We start from the raw sequence: 15,817 nt of genomic DNA on the forward strand, positions 1-15,817 counted from the left end.
ACAGCAGAATGGGGTAGCTGAGCGCATGAACCGAACCATCCTTGAAAAGGTAAGATGTCTTCTTTTCACTTCTGGTTTGTCTAAGTCTTTTTGGGGTGAAGCTCTTGCAACTACCACCTACCTTATCAACCTTAGCCCCTCCAGTTCTATAGAGTTCAAGTGTCCCCTAGAAGTGTGGTCTGGTAGGAGTCCTAGTATAAGTCACATTAGGGTGTTTGGTTGTGCTGCATATGCACACACCAGAGAAGGAAAACTGGATCCTCGGTCCATTAAGTGTGTTTTCCTAGGTTACCCTTTAGGCAGTAAAGGCTATAAGTTATGGGAGCTAGGTTCAAGAGGGGTAAAAATCATTGTCAGCCGGGACGTTGTGTTTAATGAGAGTGTTTTTTCCTAGGAGACCCTGAGAACCATACCACCAGTGAGCATAACCAGCCGGTGAGAGCTAACCTTGAGGTGAAGATTGAACCTGACCCCATAGAGCCCCAACCCGATCCAAACCCTCAATATGAACATGCTGATCCTATAGGTATTCAAGATGGTGAAGAAGAACATGTTCATGTTGATCACCTAGAACCAACTGACCAGGAAGCCCTAGAAAACTACCAGCTAGCCCGTGATAGGAATAGAAGGGAAATCAGACCTCCCACTAGGTTCTCCTATGCCGACCTTGTCTTCACGGCTTTGGTGGCAGCTCATGAGATCCAAGTGGTGGAACCGAGCTGCTACCAAGAAGCCATCTGGTCCAAAGACAAAGGTAAATGGCTTGATGCCATGAAGGAGGAGATGCAATCCCTTAGGGTTAATAACACCTGGAAACTTGTCCTTAAACCTAAGGATAGAAAAGTTGTCGAGTGTAGATGGTTGTATAAGATCAAAGAGGGTATGACCCCCAGTGAACCCCCTAGGTACAAAGCTCGGTTGGTTGCACAAGGCTTCACTCAAAGAGAGAGAATAGATTTCAATGAAATTTTCTCTCCTGTGGTTAAATATAAGACTATTCGAATCATGTTGTCTGTTGCTGCTCACTTTGATCTTGAGATTGACCAGATGGATGTTAAGACGGCTTTCCTTCATGGTGACCTTGATGAAACCATATATATGGTTCAGCCTGAGGGGTTTGTTGAAAGTAAATCTGCTAATTGTGTATGTTTATTACAGAAATCCTTATATGGCCTCAAACAGTCACCACGACAGTGGCACAAAAGATTTGATAATTTTGTGATCAGTATTGGGTTTTGTAGAAGTCAGTTTGATTCTTGTTTTTATGTCTGGCATGATAATATCCCTGTATATTTGCTTTTGTATGTTAATGATATGCTTTTAATTAGCAAGTCCAGGTCTAAGATAAATGAGCTGAAAAATAAGCTTAGTTCTGAGTTTGATATGAAAGACCTTGGGGTTGTTAGAAAAATATTAGGGATGTTTGTTGATCGTGATAGAAGTAAATCTGTTTTAAAAATTCATCAAACTTCTTACTTAACCAAGCTGATAGAAAAATTTGGGCATTTGAATCAGAAACCTGTCAAGGTTCCCTTGGCTGGTCATTTCTTATTAGGTAAACATTAGTGCCCAAATTCTTTGTCAGAATCTGCAAAAATGGAAAATGTACCGTACTCTAATGTGATTGGTTCTGTGATGTACTCAATGATTAGCACTCGTCCTGATTTGTCTTTTGCTATATCGTTATTGAGTCGTTTTATGTCAAACCCTGGTCATGAACATTGGAAGGCCATTCAATGGGTCCTCAGTTACATTAATGGTTCTTTGAATACTGGTTTGATTTATAAACGCAGATATGACACACTTGATCTTGTAGGGTATGTGGATTCAGATTTTGCAGGAGACAGGGACTCTCGGAAGTCTACTACAGCGTACTATTTTACACTAGGTGGGAATTGTGTGAGTTGGAAGTCACAATTACAACCTCTGGTAGCCCTGTCTACAACTGAGGCAGAATATGTGGCCCTCGCCGACGCTGTTAAGGAAGCCATCTGGCTGCAAGGTCTGCTCCGGGAAACTCAACTGTTAGACAACAAAGTGACAGTGTTCTGCGATAGTCAAAGCGCCATACATCTCAGTAAGAATCCAGTGTACCACGAGCGGACCAAGCACGTGGACGTCAGATTCCATTTTGTACGAGATCAGATAGCAGAAGGTGAAGTAGATTTGAAGAAGGTTCCAACAGAGGATAACCCGGCGGACATGGGAACAAAGATAGTCACAAACACAAAGTTCAAGCACTGCTTGAATTTGTTGTTTGTAGGCTGATCTCAGGTGAGTGAGTTATGAAGGTGGTGTTGAGCGAATGTAACTAGTATTGAGTAGACGAGCATTCAGACTTCAAGGTGGAGAATTGTTGATATGTGAAGCCCAAATGCTCTGTCCCGGCCCAGTTGTTCAGAAGACGTGATTGAGCTGCAGGTGGAGAAACGACAAGGCTTGAAGTGTCGTCTAGGATTGGCGCTCGTCAAGTCGTTTATGTGCCGCAGATCTGAACCGTTAATGATCAATGAAGTTGGATGGTCAGGATTGGAGCTGAAGTTTCACATACTTAAAGTCTCTTCGGCGTTCTGAGGAGGGCAATCTCTTTAGTCTTCTTCTTGAGCGTTGTTAGGGTTTCTCTGAGTGAAAAAACTGTGAGAGCGTGAAGTTGTAATCGGTGAGGGTGAAACACGGTTGAGTGTTCTTGATTATTGTAATCTTCTGGGGTCTCTCTTCTTTGCTGTATTCATTGTGTACTGAGAAACTCGGTCTGAGAGTAAGATTTGCCGATACTAGTGAGCGAGTTCCACCACCGGAGCTCAACGTGCAGTAGGTGTGTTTTACACCGAAGCACGGGAAAAATCCCTTGTGTCCTTTTCTTTTCTTGCTCTTTATTTCCTATCGTCATTGTGTGTTTGGCCGTTCTAGATCTATTGATTGTTGCACAAATTCCTAACATATACTATTTATTATTAATGTAGATGTAGATGGTCTAATCGTATCGTGTGGTATCCATTAACTTCACTAAGAAGCGATTGCAAAATTTTCTACGAAGAAATATCTGTCTGAAAAAAGATTGTACAAACGCCAAAATCAGCATATATACATATAGTATAGGCTTATAGTATAGAGATATATCATATGTAGTTGTTTTTTTTAATGTACACTTTAATTTGTTGGTGAAGAATGGTCATCATTTCTTGAACCTCAAATAAATTTCTTTGCGTGACGGTACGTTTTGTTGATATTGGGACATTAACTGCTATGTATATCATTGCGGAGTAATGATTACGAAGCAAAGTAGTGCACATATTATACTCATACAAAGGTCTTATTTACACTCTTAACGCATCATTGATAGATTAGCACAAAACCATATTATTTAGCTGGATATAAATAATTTTTTATCGCCCCAAAAAAATAAAATAAAATAACCTGTATAATTGCCACAACCAAACATAATTAATTAACCTTATTTTACCAGCCCTAATATGTGGTATATAATAGATATTTTTATAAATTGAAATAAAGTAAAAAGTAATTTAACATTCTAGTTATATATAAAGCAGTTGCCATTCATAAATAAAAGATATCCTAAGTTGTTGTACCACATGTAATTCATGTGTTAACATTATGTGCCGCCAAATAAAGTAATATTTGGAGATATTTTTGACCAATATAAGTATCCAATACAAAGTCCAAATAATACGAGATTCCAGGTACACTAGTTCGTTAGTTTTTAGCAGCCGGATGGCGTGGCAACGATCGAGACAGACGAGAGTACCGTCTCCGATCAGTAAATATTTTAGCAAATGCATGTGACACAAACGCCCAAGAAAATATAATAGTCGTATAATATTTGAATTTTTTTAATTTTATTTTGTTAGCGCCTATAAGAAATAGAACCACCACACAAATTATGATGTCAGTGGACTAACGTAACAACTCAAGACATTATAATAAGCTACGTATATGAGAAGTAGCTACGGTTATTATAGCATTGTGGTCAAATTAAAATAAAGGACACCAAATTTGTTTCATTATTTATGTCAATTAAATGTTTTTATGTTCAATACATACACCCTTTTTTTATTATATATTCTCCTTTCGTAACTTATTCTACCAAGTAATAATTTATAATTATTTTTAGTGACCCGGGAAAATATTGAAAATAAGAAGAGTACTTGAAGCGGTTTGAGTAACTCCCAATCTTTCCACACCTTTTCTTCTTCTTCTTCTTCTTCTTCTTCTCTCTCTCTCGGTCGATCTAAAACAAAAAGTCAGCAGAGAAAAGAAATATTACAAGGTATGCTTTCACATGCATATAGATAAGCATATTCATTATATTATATAATACATCTCTATATATGTGTGTGTGTGGTGACTGATTGTTGTTTCTAAATTGTCAGTTTGTTTTCTCGCTTATGTCTGTTTCTCATAACTTATTGACACCTTTCTTCAAATTACACTAGTCCATTTTCTTTCACGTCTTTTAGCTTTGATTGTAATTGAAAATTTTCTTTGCCAAACAAGTCCTTCTTTTCACCCAGATTTTTTCTTCTTCTCTTTCTATATGATATTATGCGCAGCTAATACCTGTTTTCTGGAAGAAAGAATTATTTGAATCATGTGAAGAAAAGCCTCATACACAGTCACTCTGGTTAATTTCTCTAAAAGGTAATATAATCCAATCTTTCCATTTTCAGTTTTCCTTTTTTATTTTTTTTTTTTCCTTTTCTTTTTAATTAGAGTTCTGTTTCTTCCTAATAGCCATGGCTAATATAAAGGACAAAGAAGATAGTTTTTCACCAACTGGAGTACTTGAGGACTACTTCAGAAGCTCAGACTCGGAAACATCCTTATCGAAAGAAGCCAATGAATCTCGTAAAGCCTCGAAGATATCCTCGAAATGGTCAGCCATTGTCAAATCACTGACTACGAGGTCAAAGAAGCCACTGACGAGCTCATCGACCTTCAACGTGTTGAACATTTCGAGAAGGATGAGCAGTAGTTTCCGCGAAATCGTGGCCTCGAGGTTCGGTTTGGACTCCGATTGCCATTTGAAGTCTGCGTGGAAGAATTTCGCTTTGTACGAGCTCGAGATCGCGACAAACTATTTCAGCCGTGGTCTGTAATCTGTGGTACTACAAAACTGCTCAGAACCTGTTTGTATAAATGTCTAACAGAGGAGGAAAATCTTCCTTTTTTTTGTTTTTGTTTTTGTTTTTGGGTGCAGAAAATCAGATCGGGAAGGGAGGCTATGCTGAGGTGTACCGGGGGCGTTTGCGGAACGGGCAATTAGTGGCGATCAAACGGCTTACGAGAGGAACGCCAGACGAGATTACTGCAGATTTTCTGTCGGAGATTGGGATTATGGGCCACGTGAATCACCCCAACACAGCCAGGTTGATCGGCTATGGGGTCGAAGGCGGGTTTCACCTTGTTCTCGAGTTGTCTCCCAATGGGAGCTTAGCTTCTCTCCTTTATGGTAAGCTTAGTGATAAGTGTACTTTCGTGTGACCAAAAAGTATTATGTTTTCAAGAATAAACTAAATACAATATAGAAAAACTACGTTTGGAAAACAAATAAAACCAATATATGCGCTGCTCGAAGAGGAAAATTGAATTGATTTTTGGAAGTTGTAGAGAATAATAGCTGTTTATTGTTTTGTTAACTTTGAATTTGTTTAAATATAAGGTAAAAATATGAACTAAAGAATTGGATTTTCCCTATCCGATTTAATGAAAAATATAGGAATGGCTTTCCGTATTTAAGCACCATAGTCTAAATTTGGTTCAACTCCAAAATGTTGTATAGTGACTAAGAATCAGTTTGCGTTGTGTTAATAGGCTGTCAAAAGGAGAAGCTGATTTGGGGCGTTCGGTACAAAATTGCGTTGGGAACGGCTCGGGGATTGCTTTATCTTCACGAGGGCTGTCAAAGGAGAATCATTCACAGAGATATTAAAGCCGCCAATATTTTGCTCAGCATGGACTTCGAGCCTCAGGTACTTTTAGAAAATTTCACAGTTTTCAGGACCGTAAACAAATAGCCGATCATTTTTTTTTTCTTTTTTCACGCAGATTTGCGATTTCGGCCTTGCCAAATGGCTACCGGAGAAATGGACCCACCACACCGTTTCAAAGTTCGAGGGAACCTTCGGGTTTGTAACAAAAAAACATTTTTCATCAAGGAATTCTAGCAACCTTTTCATTAACGGGTTGATTTGATTGTGCAGATATCTCGCACCCGAGTACTTGCTCCATGGCATAGTGGACGAGAAAACTGACGTATTTGCCTTCGGGGTTCTGCTACTTGAACTAGCCACTGGACGCCGAGCCCTTGATTACTCGCACCAGAGCCTTGTTCTGTGGGTGTGTGTTGCGCGGTTTGGTTTCACATAGTTAAAGTGGCTTTTGCTCCGACTCTGCTCACACGATCTCTCTCTTTTTGCTGTCTGTAGGCAAAACCTTTGCTTAAGAAGTCCGACTTTCGAGACCTGATCGACCCTTCTTTAGCTGATGAATACGATTCGCGGCAAGTGAATTTCATGCTTTTGGCTGCTTCTTTGTGTATACAACAGTCTTCGATACGTCGCCCAACTATGAATCAGGTCATAATCTGATTATGTGTTTTTTTTCAGAATGTTAGTTGATTAAATTTGAGTCTGTTCTCAAACTTTCAGTTCTTGACATGGACAGAGTGAAAACTTGAGTTTGATAAAGAGTTGAGTTGGATTGGAATATGCATTGCAGGTTTTAGAACTATTGCACGGCGACTTTAGTTGCTTAAAGTACACGAAGAAAACCCGGATACCGTTTTTTTTAAAGGCGTTCCGCGAAGAGCTCATGAGCCAAGAAGTCGAGTATTGAGCTCTAAAAGTTTGAAGCATAATGTGGATATTTCTCCGACGAATGAATACCATTCACAGGGAAGTGTGTATGATCAAAGTAAACACTGAAGAACAAAACAAGACCGTTATATATTTATACATACATATAGAAGTTTTTACTGTACAAATATACAGGACTCAGCCCATACGCTACGGGGGTAATTTGTGGGAAAGTCAGTTTTGTTTAGCAACCTAGTAGAACACCGCGAAAAAAAAAAATTAATGAAGGAAAGAAAGAAAAAAAGATTCTTGTCGATCTTATTCTTTGTCTTCATCTTCTTTTTAGGAAAGAAAAACCAATAAATTTTAATGTTATTATTGTCGTTATTTTAGGGGGAAACAAGTTACCATCTGATACCAGCCTTAGTTGGATTCTGTCTGTGTTACTTTAAATGTCCTGTCCGACATTAGGAATTGTAGATAAAGGTACGAAAAAGATTTTTCATTTATAGAAAATTGTAAGTTGCTTTTATTTTTTCGGTAGAAAATTGTAGTTGAATTGAGATGCTTGATTTTTCCCTAAAATTAAAAAAAAAAAAAAAAAAATTGAGATGCTTGTAGGGATTAAAATAGGGATGTCCGAATTCAATGCGTCGATGCTATGTATGAGATGTTTGAACTTCGTATTAAATTGTTTGTAGAAGAGTAGTTAATGTACAAGTTTATGTTTCGATTCAATTTGTTCGTAGTTAAGTTTAACATGTACAAGTTTTTTTTTAATTAGGTTATGTTTGATTGAACATGTTAGTTTTTCATTTTGAGTTTGTATTGAATTTTAATAAATGGTTACAACCAATTATAAATAATATTCATGTGTGTGTTTTTTATTATGAAAATAGAGATTGAATGTAATAACTTCAAATATAATAAAAGCGAAAGATAGTTTGTATAAACAACTTTAGTGGTACAGTGAGTAATAAGAACATCTCCAATGCTAAGGGCGGCTCATTTTGACACATCATTTTATAAAATATATTTTAATTAACAAAAAATTGGCTGTTTAAGCCACGGAATGTGTAGCAATTTAAAATTGGTCAACCTTTCGTTAATATGCTGTAAATAGTCATATTGCTTACGTTGCAGCTTTTAATTAAATTAGGTTTACACTTTTGCCGTTATTTAATTCGCAGAAACCGAATATGGAAGTTTTCAAATTTGAAATTTGAAATTTCTTGCAGATTTTGAAAATTAATAGCCCATTTATTGTTATGTTTTTGGAAGTTTTTAGCGTTGACTTTAGGTAATTAGTATCTATTTTCGTGGTTAAACTTTGTAAATATATTCTTCATTTATTGATATTATTTTGTCTTCCATATATTCATAATTTCCAGAATTTTCGTGCTCAAAATATTTCCAGAATTCTTTTCAGTTCAAATATACTGTAAATATGTTTTGTATTTACAGTGAATATACTGTAAATATGCTTTGTTTTTACAATGAATACACTGTAAATAAGCTTCGTATTTACAATGAATATACTGTAAATATGCTTCTTATTTACACGAATATACTGTAAATATGTTTTCTATGAACAACAACAAAAAAAAAATGTTATTCGCGGTGTCGCAGATCGGGACCTTGGACGCAGATCGCGGAGAGGAGGACGAAGTGACGCTTTAACGGTGGTGGTGGTCGTGATTATTAGTGATGGTCGTGATTATTAGTGGTGGCGACGGCCTGAAGGAGGTGCTGCCTCTCGCGGAGTTGGAGGCGGGGAGAACCATTTCACATGCACGCACGCCCAGAACCATTTATGGCTGTGAAATCAACTCTCCGGTGCTCTCTGCGTCGTTTCCCGGTGTCTCCTCTCGGTCCGAAATCCATGGCGGCTCGTGGCTGTCCTCGTTTTCTCGGCTGGAACACGCGCGGGTGGTGCTCGGTCTCGACCATTGATGGCGCGCAAGGAATGAAAAAGAAGATAGGAGAATGAGATGAAGGAGACGATGACGATGACGATGAGAGAGAGGAGGGGGGTGTTCGGGCTCGGCCATTGATGACGGCCAAATCCTTTTTTTTTTTTTTTTTTTTTTTCCTGAAGAGCAGTAAATAGCGTCCAAATTTGTGGTGCGTGATGTTTAAATTCGTTTGTTAATGCATTTATAGAGTTTTAAATGCTCCCTTGATTTATGCAAGGTAGTTATGGTCGAATTTTTTCTTTCCATTTTAATTTCGACGCTGAAAATAATGGGCGGGAATAACAAAGGGTAATCTCGTCCAAATTTGACTGTTAATAAATGACACTGGCTATTTACAGCTTATTAACGAAAGGTGGGCTAAAAAAATTGCTTATTTTTGGGAGACCATTTAACTTAATTACCCTTTAATTAAATATCTCTCCACATCACCATGAGCAGATTTTGACAAAAAAAAAAAAAAAAAAAAAAAAAAAAAAAAACCTCCAATGGTGTGAGCATATTTAAATATTATCTAACATGAGCTCACCTTACTATTTATTAGGGCTGTGTACGGTCCGGTCCAAAACCGGCCAAAAATTCAGACCGGACCGTTTAAAACGGTCCAGAAAAATCCAAACCGGACCGGCCAAAAAACTGTGAAAACCGGACCGGACCGGACCGTTTTGAACCGTTTAGACCGGACCGTTCTAGACCGTTCTGAACCGTTTTAGACCGGACCGCGTTCTAGACCGTTTTGGACCGTTTAGACCGGACCGTTTTAGACCGTTTTACATAATAAATAAATAAACCATTAATTTTCTACAAAAGAAAAAAAAAACATATAATCATGGTTTACACAAACTTGAGACACATAGCAAAACAAGCATAAAGTTTACACTCACATGAACTCAATAATCAATATCACAGCAAGAAGACCATTATCACACTCACTCTCACAATATCACACTTAAGTCACTCACAGTAGGCCTAACTCACGGTATCACACTCACAGTAGCCAGTAGGTATCACACTCACAATAGGTCTAACTCACAATATCACACTCACAGCACAGTATCCCACGTTTAGACCATTATCACACTCACAATATCAAAATAAACAACATTCCAAAATTTATCATTTAATTTAGGTACAACAAATCATTATTTAATTTTTTTTGTTAGTCATGACATTCTCATTGGAGTTGCTCTAACATTGATATTAATAGTTATAATTAGGGGACGGAAAAATACTCAATGTTTAGACAAAACACTATTTATATACTCATTCTTTTTTTCTTTGGCAAAAATACCTCATGTTACAAATTTAGTTACGCGTAAATATTTTCGTCGTTAAAATTTCTGTTTGAACTTAATGGTGGAAATAGTTACCGCTCTACGAAATAGAAACATGTGGTATTTTTACAAAAAAAAAAATGAGTATATAAGTAATATTTTATCTAAACATTGAGTAATTTTATCACCATTTCCCAAAATAATTATAAACATATGTATACATATATAATATAAGCTTCGAATTAAAGAGAGGTTAAAAAAAGTCAGTATTTATTTTAATGTAATAGAGAGAGAGAGAGAGACGTAATTGCTGGAAAAAAGGAAATCATATGTCTATTAATAATATTTATATCAATTGTTATAAGCAATTAAAAATTAAATAAGTAAGCTACGAATTATGGAAATAAAATAAAGAGCTACGGATTAAAGAAATAAAACAAAGGAAATATGGTCAATATTTTTATTTATAAATAATTATTAAAGAGAGAAAATGTCAAAAAATAATCATGCTGATTCCTCTGCCATGAAGCTCTTGAAGTTAACAAATTTCTTGTTTGGTTTACGGTGTGAATATTAATAATTCGTTAGATATTTAGATTACATTTTATAAGTAAATACTGATATTAAATGGTGTAACAATTTAAAAGTGGGAAATTTTATAATATAAAAAGTCAATGAGTATTCTTATAGTTGAGATAATTATTTGGAATTTTAACATCTATATTATTTGAAAAATCACACGAATTATACCACTTGAAACTTTGGATTTGCAATCTAGCCAACAAAATATGTTTAAAATCTAGCCACATTTGATGACGTTGACTCATTAATCAAATAGTAGTTTACATGATCGTCCATATCATTTTCATACGTTAATTTTGATAAATGACAGTAAATGGCTAATTTACTAAAATAAACGAAATGTTGACTAGTTGCTTAAAATCAAGTTTAAAATTGGCTAGATAGCTATGATGCCCGAGAGATTTATTTTCTTACAAAAATACTCCTCTATTTTATTTCTCCATTTTTTTCATTCTTTTCTCTCACTAGGACAAAAGACGTTATCCGGTGCGACGGATGTCGCACCCAATGCCTCAAATGTCGCACCTAATGGTTTATTAGGTGCGACAATAGGTGCGACACTGTCGCACCTGATAACCCGTCGCAGAAGGTATTGGGTGCGACATGTCGCACCTAATAGGTACCCCATTAGGTGCGACATTTTCAGGTGCGACTAATCGCACCTAATGCCCAAGTTATTTTCCTGCCAAATTTTGTAGAATTGGCGGGTAATGGCATATCGGGTGCGACATGTCGCACCTGAAAGTTTTCGCGCCATGGTATTCGGTGCGACAATGTCGCACCCAATACGTTTGTTTAATTAAAAAAAAATACAAAATTAAAAAAAGAAAATTAACAAAATAATATTAATTAAACAAAATTCTAAATGAATTAGAAATAATATTCTAAAAATAGAATTCTTAATTAAAAATACAAATTCTTTACAAAAAACGAAAAAAAATTAATTCCTATTTTTTTTTCTTATAAAACTTATCGATAGTAGAATTTCCTCTGCCGAATAAGTTGCCAGAACTTCGAGAACCGCTTCCTCGTCCTCGTCCACCGCTGCCTGACGCGCTGCCGCTCGTTCCGCCGCTTCCGTAAGGACGATCTCGCAAGTAATCCATAGAACCTGGCGTGGAACCTGGCGTGGAACCTGGCGTCTGCTGATCCGTCCCACCTGGTTGCGATGCAGGCGGAGGTTGAGGAGTCGTGGGAGGCTGGTTGTGCTGCTGGCTGAGGAAGGCGATCTGTTGCCGCATCAGTTGCAGCTCGGCTTGTTGGGCATCCATCTGAGCTCGCATCTCGGCAACCAATGGATCGGTCTGAGATGACGAACTTGACGAGCCTCCATCTAGCGTTTGGGCAACACCCAACGATGACCTTGGGATCGAAGGCCCTAAACCGACTTCCCAGTCTCTGCGCACTCCCAAAACATCGCGCATCGCGTACATCTCCGCATCTTCTTGGGAGATCACGATGTTTTGCTCCTCCGCTTGCCGCAAAATATCTATCGTCTGGGCGGTGACTTGATCCTTCAAAATAAAACCACAAAAAACTTATAAGATAAGAAGAAATAAAGTAATTAAATATAGTAAATAAAAAAAATTAACTTACGTATTGCGTCTTCGCGAAGTCCGTCGTCCACGATCCCTTAGCGTCCTGGTGTTTTTCTAACCATATCGCTAAAGCCGAGCCTATACTCCCATCTTCTCTTCGCTGTAATTTTTCAACATTAAAATATGAATCACATATATATTACATATTAATTTTAAGAGACTTACGTTCCTCGAGCGATGACCAAAAAAACTAAGCGAGCCTTGCCTCGCCTTCGTCTTCTTCATCTTCGAATTTTCCCGGTTGCGGAGAGATTTCGCCTGCAAGACATAAATACGTGAAGTTTAATTTTAAGAAATTCGAATAATCATCGGAAGTTCAACTCATACCTTATGCTCTGGCGAGTCGAACACCTCTATTGCTTTCAACCAGGCTTCCTGGTTGTAGCCATCGGGAGTTTCACTTTTAGCGAGGTCCTTACTCCCGCAAAATGTCTTGAAGAAGAGCTGCGACAACCTCGACTTCTGGCCACGACGCATCCTCTTCGCATCGCGAATGATAGCCATATCAATCTCGTTGCGAATAGGATCTGCAGGCACAAGCTCGCCACTCTCGGGATGTGCATAAACGAAGTTATACTCGTTATGAATCGAGTTCATAAGAGCCGCCACACTCTGCGCAGGCACATGATTCCAGTCTGGGAGGTCGACTGGAATGGTACTCTTGATCAGGTTTCCTAATCGGTTTTGGAACGTCCCGATCAACGGATTTTGCTCCCTGACGTCTTGGTAGAACGCCTGCGCATTCTGATCGTAGCGAACTGTGTTCGCTCCAGGGGTCCCAACACGAGCTCTCGCAGAAACGACGCCAGTCGTTGGTCCCCGCTTCTTCCTCGGCATCTGCGGGGGGTCATGCTCTCCTCCTGATGGGTCCTGACCTGAAGTAGACATCCTGCAAAATGAATTGTAGTTAGTATTTTTAATTACTATGTAAGTACTATTCGACGACTACGGTTATTACATGGTGTTAGTCATTCATCGTTGTCACTCGATGTAATGTTAGTATCGACATCAACATCGTCTCCCTCAAAAACGGCAAGCGCCTCATCTTCTTCATCCACTTCTTCATCATCTTCAACGACATTAACAAGCTCGGCCGTAGCAGTTTCGTGTCGATGATTAAGACGGTCGATATTTGACAATTCTATTGTCAATGGAATCGATGCTGAAGTGGTCGGATCAACTTCAGGAATGTCCCATATCCCACGTTGATTGCATTCCTGAACGATTTCCCATTCGCGACCCTTAACGAGATCTTGGATGTAAAACACTTGTTTCGCTTGAGTCGCGAGTATAAACGGCTCTTCTGTAAACCACTCTTTGGCGGTATACGAACTCGTTGCTCCGGTGGTCTTATCAACGTGCACTATACGTCCTGCATTGTACTTGTCACCATACCATATGCATTTGAACAGTACGACACGACAGTTATGTGTATAGTTCAGCACGATTACGTCTTCCATTCGACCGTAAAAGTTGAAGTCGTTCAGGGGCACACAAACACCGCTATTCTGGGTGATTCGTTGGTTATCACGACGACGAGTGATGAACTTCACGCCATTCACAAAGCAACTCGGATACTGATGAGCAATTTGCATAGATCCCGTAGACAACGCGTAAAGTTCTTCAGACACGTCGAAACCACTAACTTTCATGTCATAAATCTGGAATATACAAATTAAGATGATGTCATTAGCAATTTTAGTAGCAATTTTTCGCAAATGAATCCTTTCGGTTTACCTTTTTCGCAAACCAAATTTTGAATTCTTTTCTGTGCATTGCTTCGAGATCAGAATCTGCAGTTCCCGCTTCAGAGTTATTTTGTATAAGTTCCAAATGCTCACTGTTAACATTACGTAATTAGATGTAAATCAATGAGCTAGATTATGTACATATTTAAATGAAAGAATCCCTTACATCAAATACGGATCGATTTCTGGACAATTGGTAATAATGTACCACTCTGCCTTCTCTTTTTGGTCGTCGTCTAAAACTATCGGCTTCATCATCCCGTAAGGCACACAGTTTTCAGATCGAAAAACACTAAGTTCCCGCACTTGAACTTCATCGACAGTTTTCTTATCTTCGAGATACCTTGCAACAAATGTCAATGCCTCTTCTACAACGTACGCTTCCGCAATGGAGCCTTCGGGTCTAGCTCTATTTCTGACAAATTGTTTTAACGTTCCAAGGTATCTCTCAATTGGGTACATCCATCGCATATGCACCGGACCGCCACACAACGCTTCATCTGGTAGATGAATTGTCACGTGAACCATGATCGTGAAAAAAGCTGGCGGAAATATCATCTCAAGCTTACACAATATCTCAATGATTGAATCTTGCGCTTTTTCGAGATCGTCCACTCTCAGGGTTCTAGAACTGATCAACTTGAAAAAGTTGCAGAGCTCTGAGATCGTCTCTTGTATCGGTTTTGGCACAAAAGGGCGAATACCATCAGCCAACAGCCTCTGCATGATCACGTGACAATCGTGCGACTTCAAACCTGTGAGTTTCCCGTCAGCAGTTACATTTTTCTTCAAATTTCCAGCGAGCCCGTCTGGGAATTTAACAGATTGAAGGAACTCGGTAAACCGGTGTCTCTGCTCAAGCGTTAACGTGTACGCTGCTGGCGGTTTGTACCACCCATTCCTTTGTTGTCTCAAGTGCAGAGAAGACTTGATTTTCAAGTCCATCAAGTCAAATCTCGACTTCTCCGTATCGTAGTTCTTCTTTTCCAAGCTGAGCATCGTCCCGAGAAGATTCTCGCACACGTTCTTCTCTATATGCATGACGTCCATGTTGTGCTTCAACTCCAATTCTGACCAGTAAGACAACTTATAAAAGATGCTCTTTTTGGTCCAATTCAATTCGCACTCAGCACGTTTTCGTTTACCGATATTCTTGCCGATTTTCGTGGAAGACACACTAGTCAACTGATCGAGTATGTCTTGCGCAGTCAACTTGACAGGTTTCAGGCGCTTCTCGTGACGATTTACGTAGTGATCAGTGCTTTTCCTCAATCGGTGAGGCGTAGGCAAGAATCAACGATGGTCATAGTAGACAATCCTGTTTCTGATTTTCATAGATGGCGTCTCAATGTTGCACGTGGGGCAAGCAAGATACCCTTGGCCACTCCATCCCGACAAATACGATCGAGCCGGAAAGTCGTTTATCGTCCATAGAAGCGCGGCACGCAACCGAAACACTTCATCGTTCGCCCCGTCTCGCACTTGGAATCCATTATCCCACAATTCTTTCAGCTCTTCAACTAGTGGTTCTAAAAATACGTCCATGTCTTTTCCAGGTGAGCTCGGTCCAGGTATCAAAAGCGTTAGCATCAAGTATTCTTTTTTCATGCACAACCAAGGTGGCAAGTTGTACGCAGTTAGTACCACGGGCCACATACTATACGCTAGACTCATTTCCCCAAACGGGTTGAACCCATCAAAAGCTAGTCCCAGACGTACGTTACGAGGCTCTGCAGCGAAATTTGGGTGTCTCTCATCTAGATTCTTCCACGTCGAACTATCTGCCGGATGTCGCAAAACGCCTTCTTCTTTGACGCGATCTCGTTC

The 15,817-nt window shown here is 38.9% G+C and overlaps 2 protein-coding genes across 2 annotated transcripts; one reads left to right on the forward strand and one right to left on the reverse strand.

The window, feature by feature from the left end:
• The first annotated feature begins 4,149 nt into the window (after positions 1 to 4,149).
• On the forward strand, positions 4,150 to 7,363 carry LOC149388818 (Protein kinase family protein). Its single transcript, XM_089624006.1, has 9 exons — positions 4,150 to 4,288; positions 4,572 to 4,659; positions 4,753 to 5,109; positions 5,219 to 5,470; positions 5,833 to 5,990; positions 6,067 to 6,146; positions 6,222 to 6,357; positions 6,447 to 6,596; positions 6,739 to 7,363. Exons 3-9 carry the CDS (start codon positions 4,755 to 4,757, stop codon positions 6,853 to 6,855), a joined length of 1,248 nt encoding a protein of 415 aa, XP_089480132.1. The 5' UTR covers positions 4,150 to 4,288; positions 4,572 to 4,659; positions 4,753 to 4,754; the 3' UTR covers positions 6,856 to 7,363.
• Positions 7,364 to 9,757: 2,394 nt separating this feature from the next.
• LOC149388819 (uncharacterized) lies at positions 9,758 to 12,636 on the reverse strand. Its single transcript, XM_089622514.1, has 5 exons — positions 12,570 to 12,636; positions 12,408 to 12,500; positions 12,241 to 12,342; positions 11,698 to 12,158; positions 9,758 to 9,812 (listed from the first exon to the last, which is right to left on the reverse strand). Exons 2-5 carry the CDS (start codon positions 12,465 to 12,467, stop codon positions 9,758 to 9,760), a joined length of 678 nt encoding a protein of 225 aa, XP_089478640.1. The 5' UTR covers positions 12,468 to 12,500; positions 12,570 to 12,636.
• Positions 12,637 to 15,817: the final 3,181 nt, after the last annotated feature.

The sequence above is a fragment of the Urtica dioica genome, chromosome 8 (assembly GCF_054948205.1).
Source record: "Urtica dioica subsp. dioica isolate 48M chromosome 8, U.dioica_male_clone48M_v1_H2, whole genome shotgun sequence".
Lineage (NCBI taxonomy): Eukaryota > Viridiplantae > Streptophyta > Magnoliopsida > Rosales > Urticaceae > Urtica > Urtica dioica.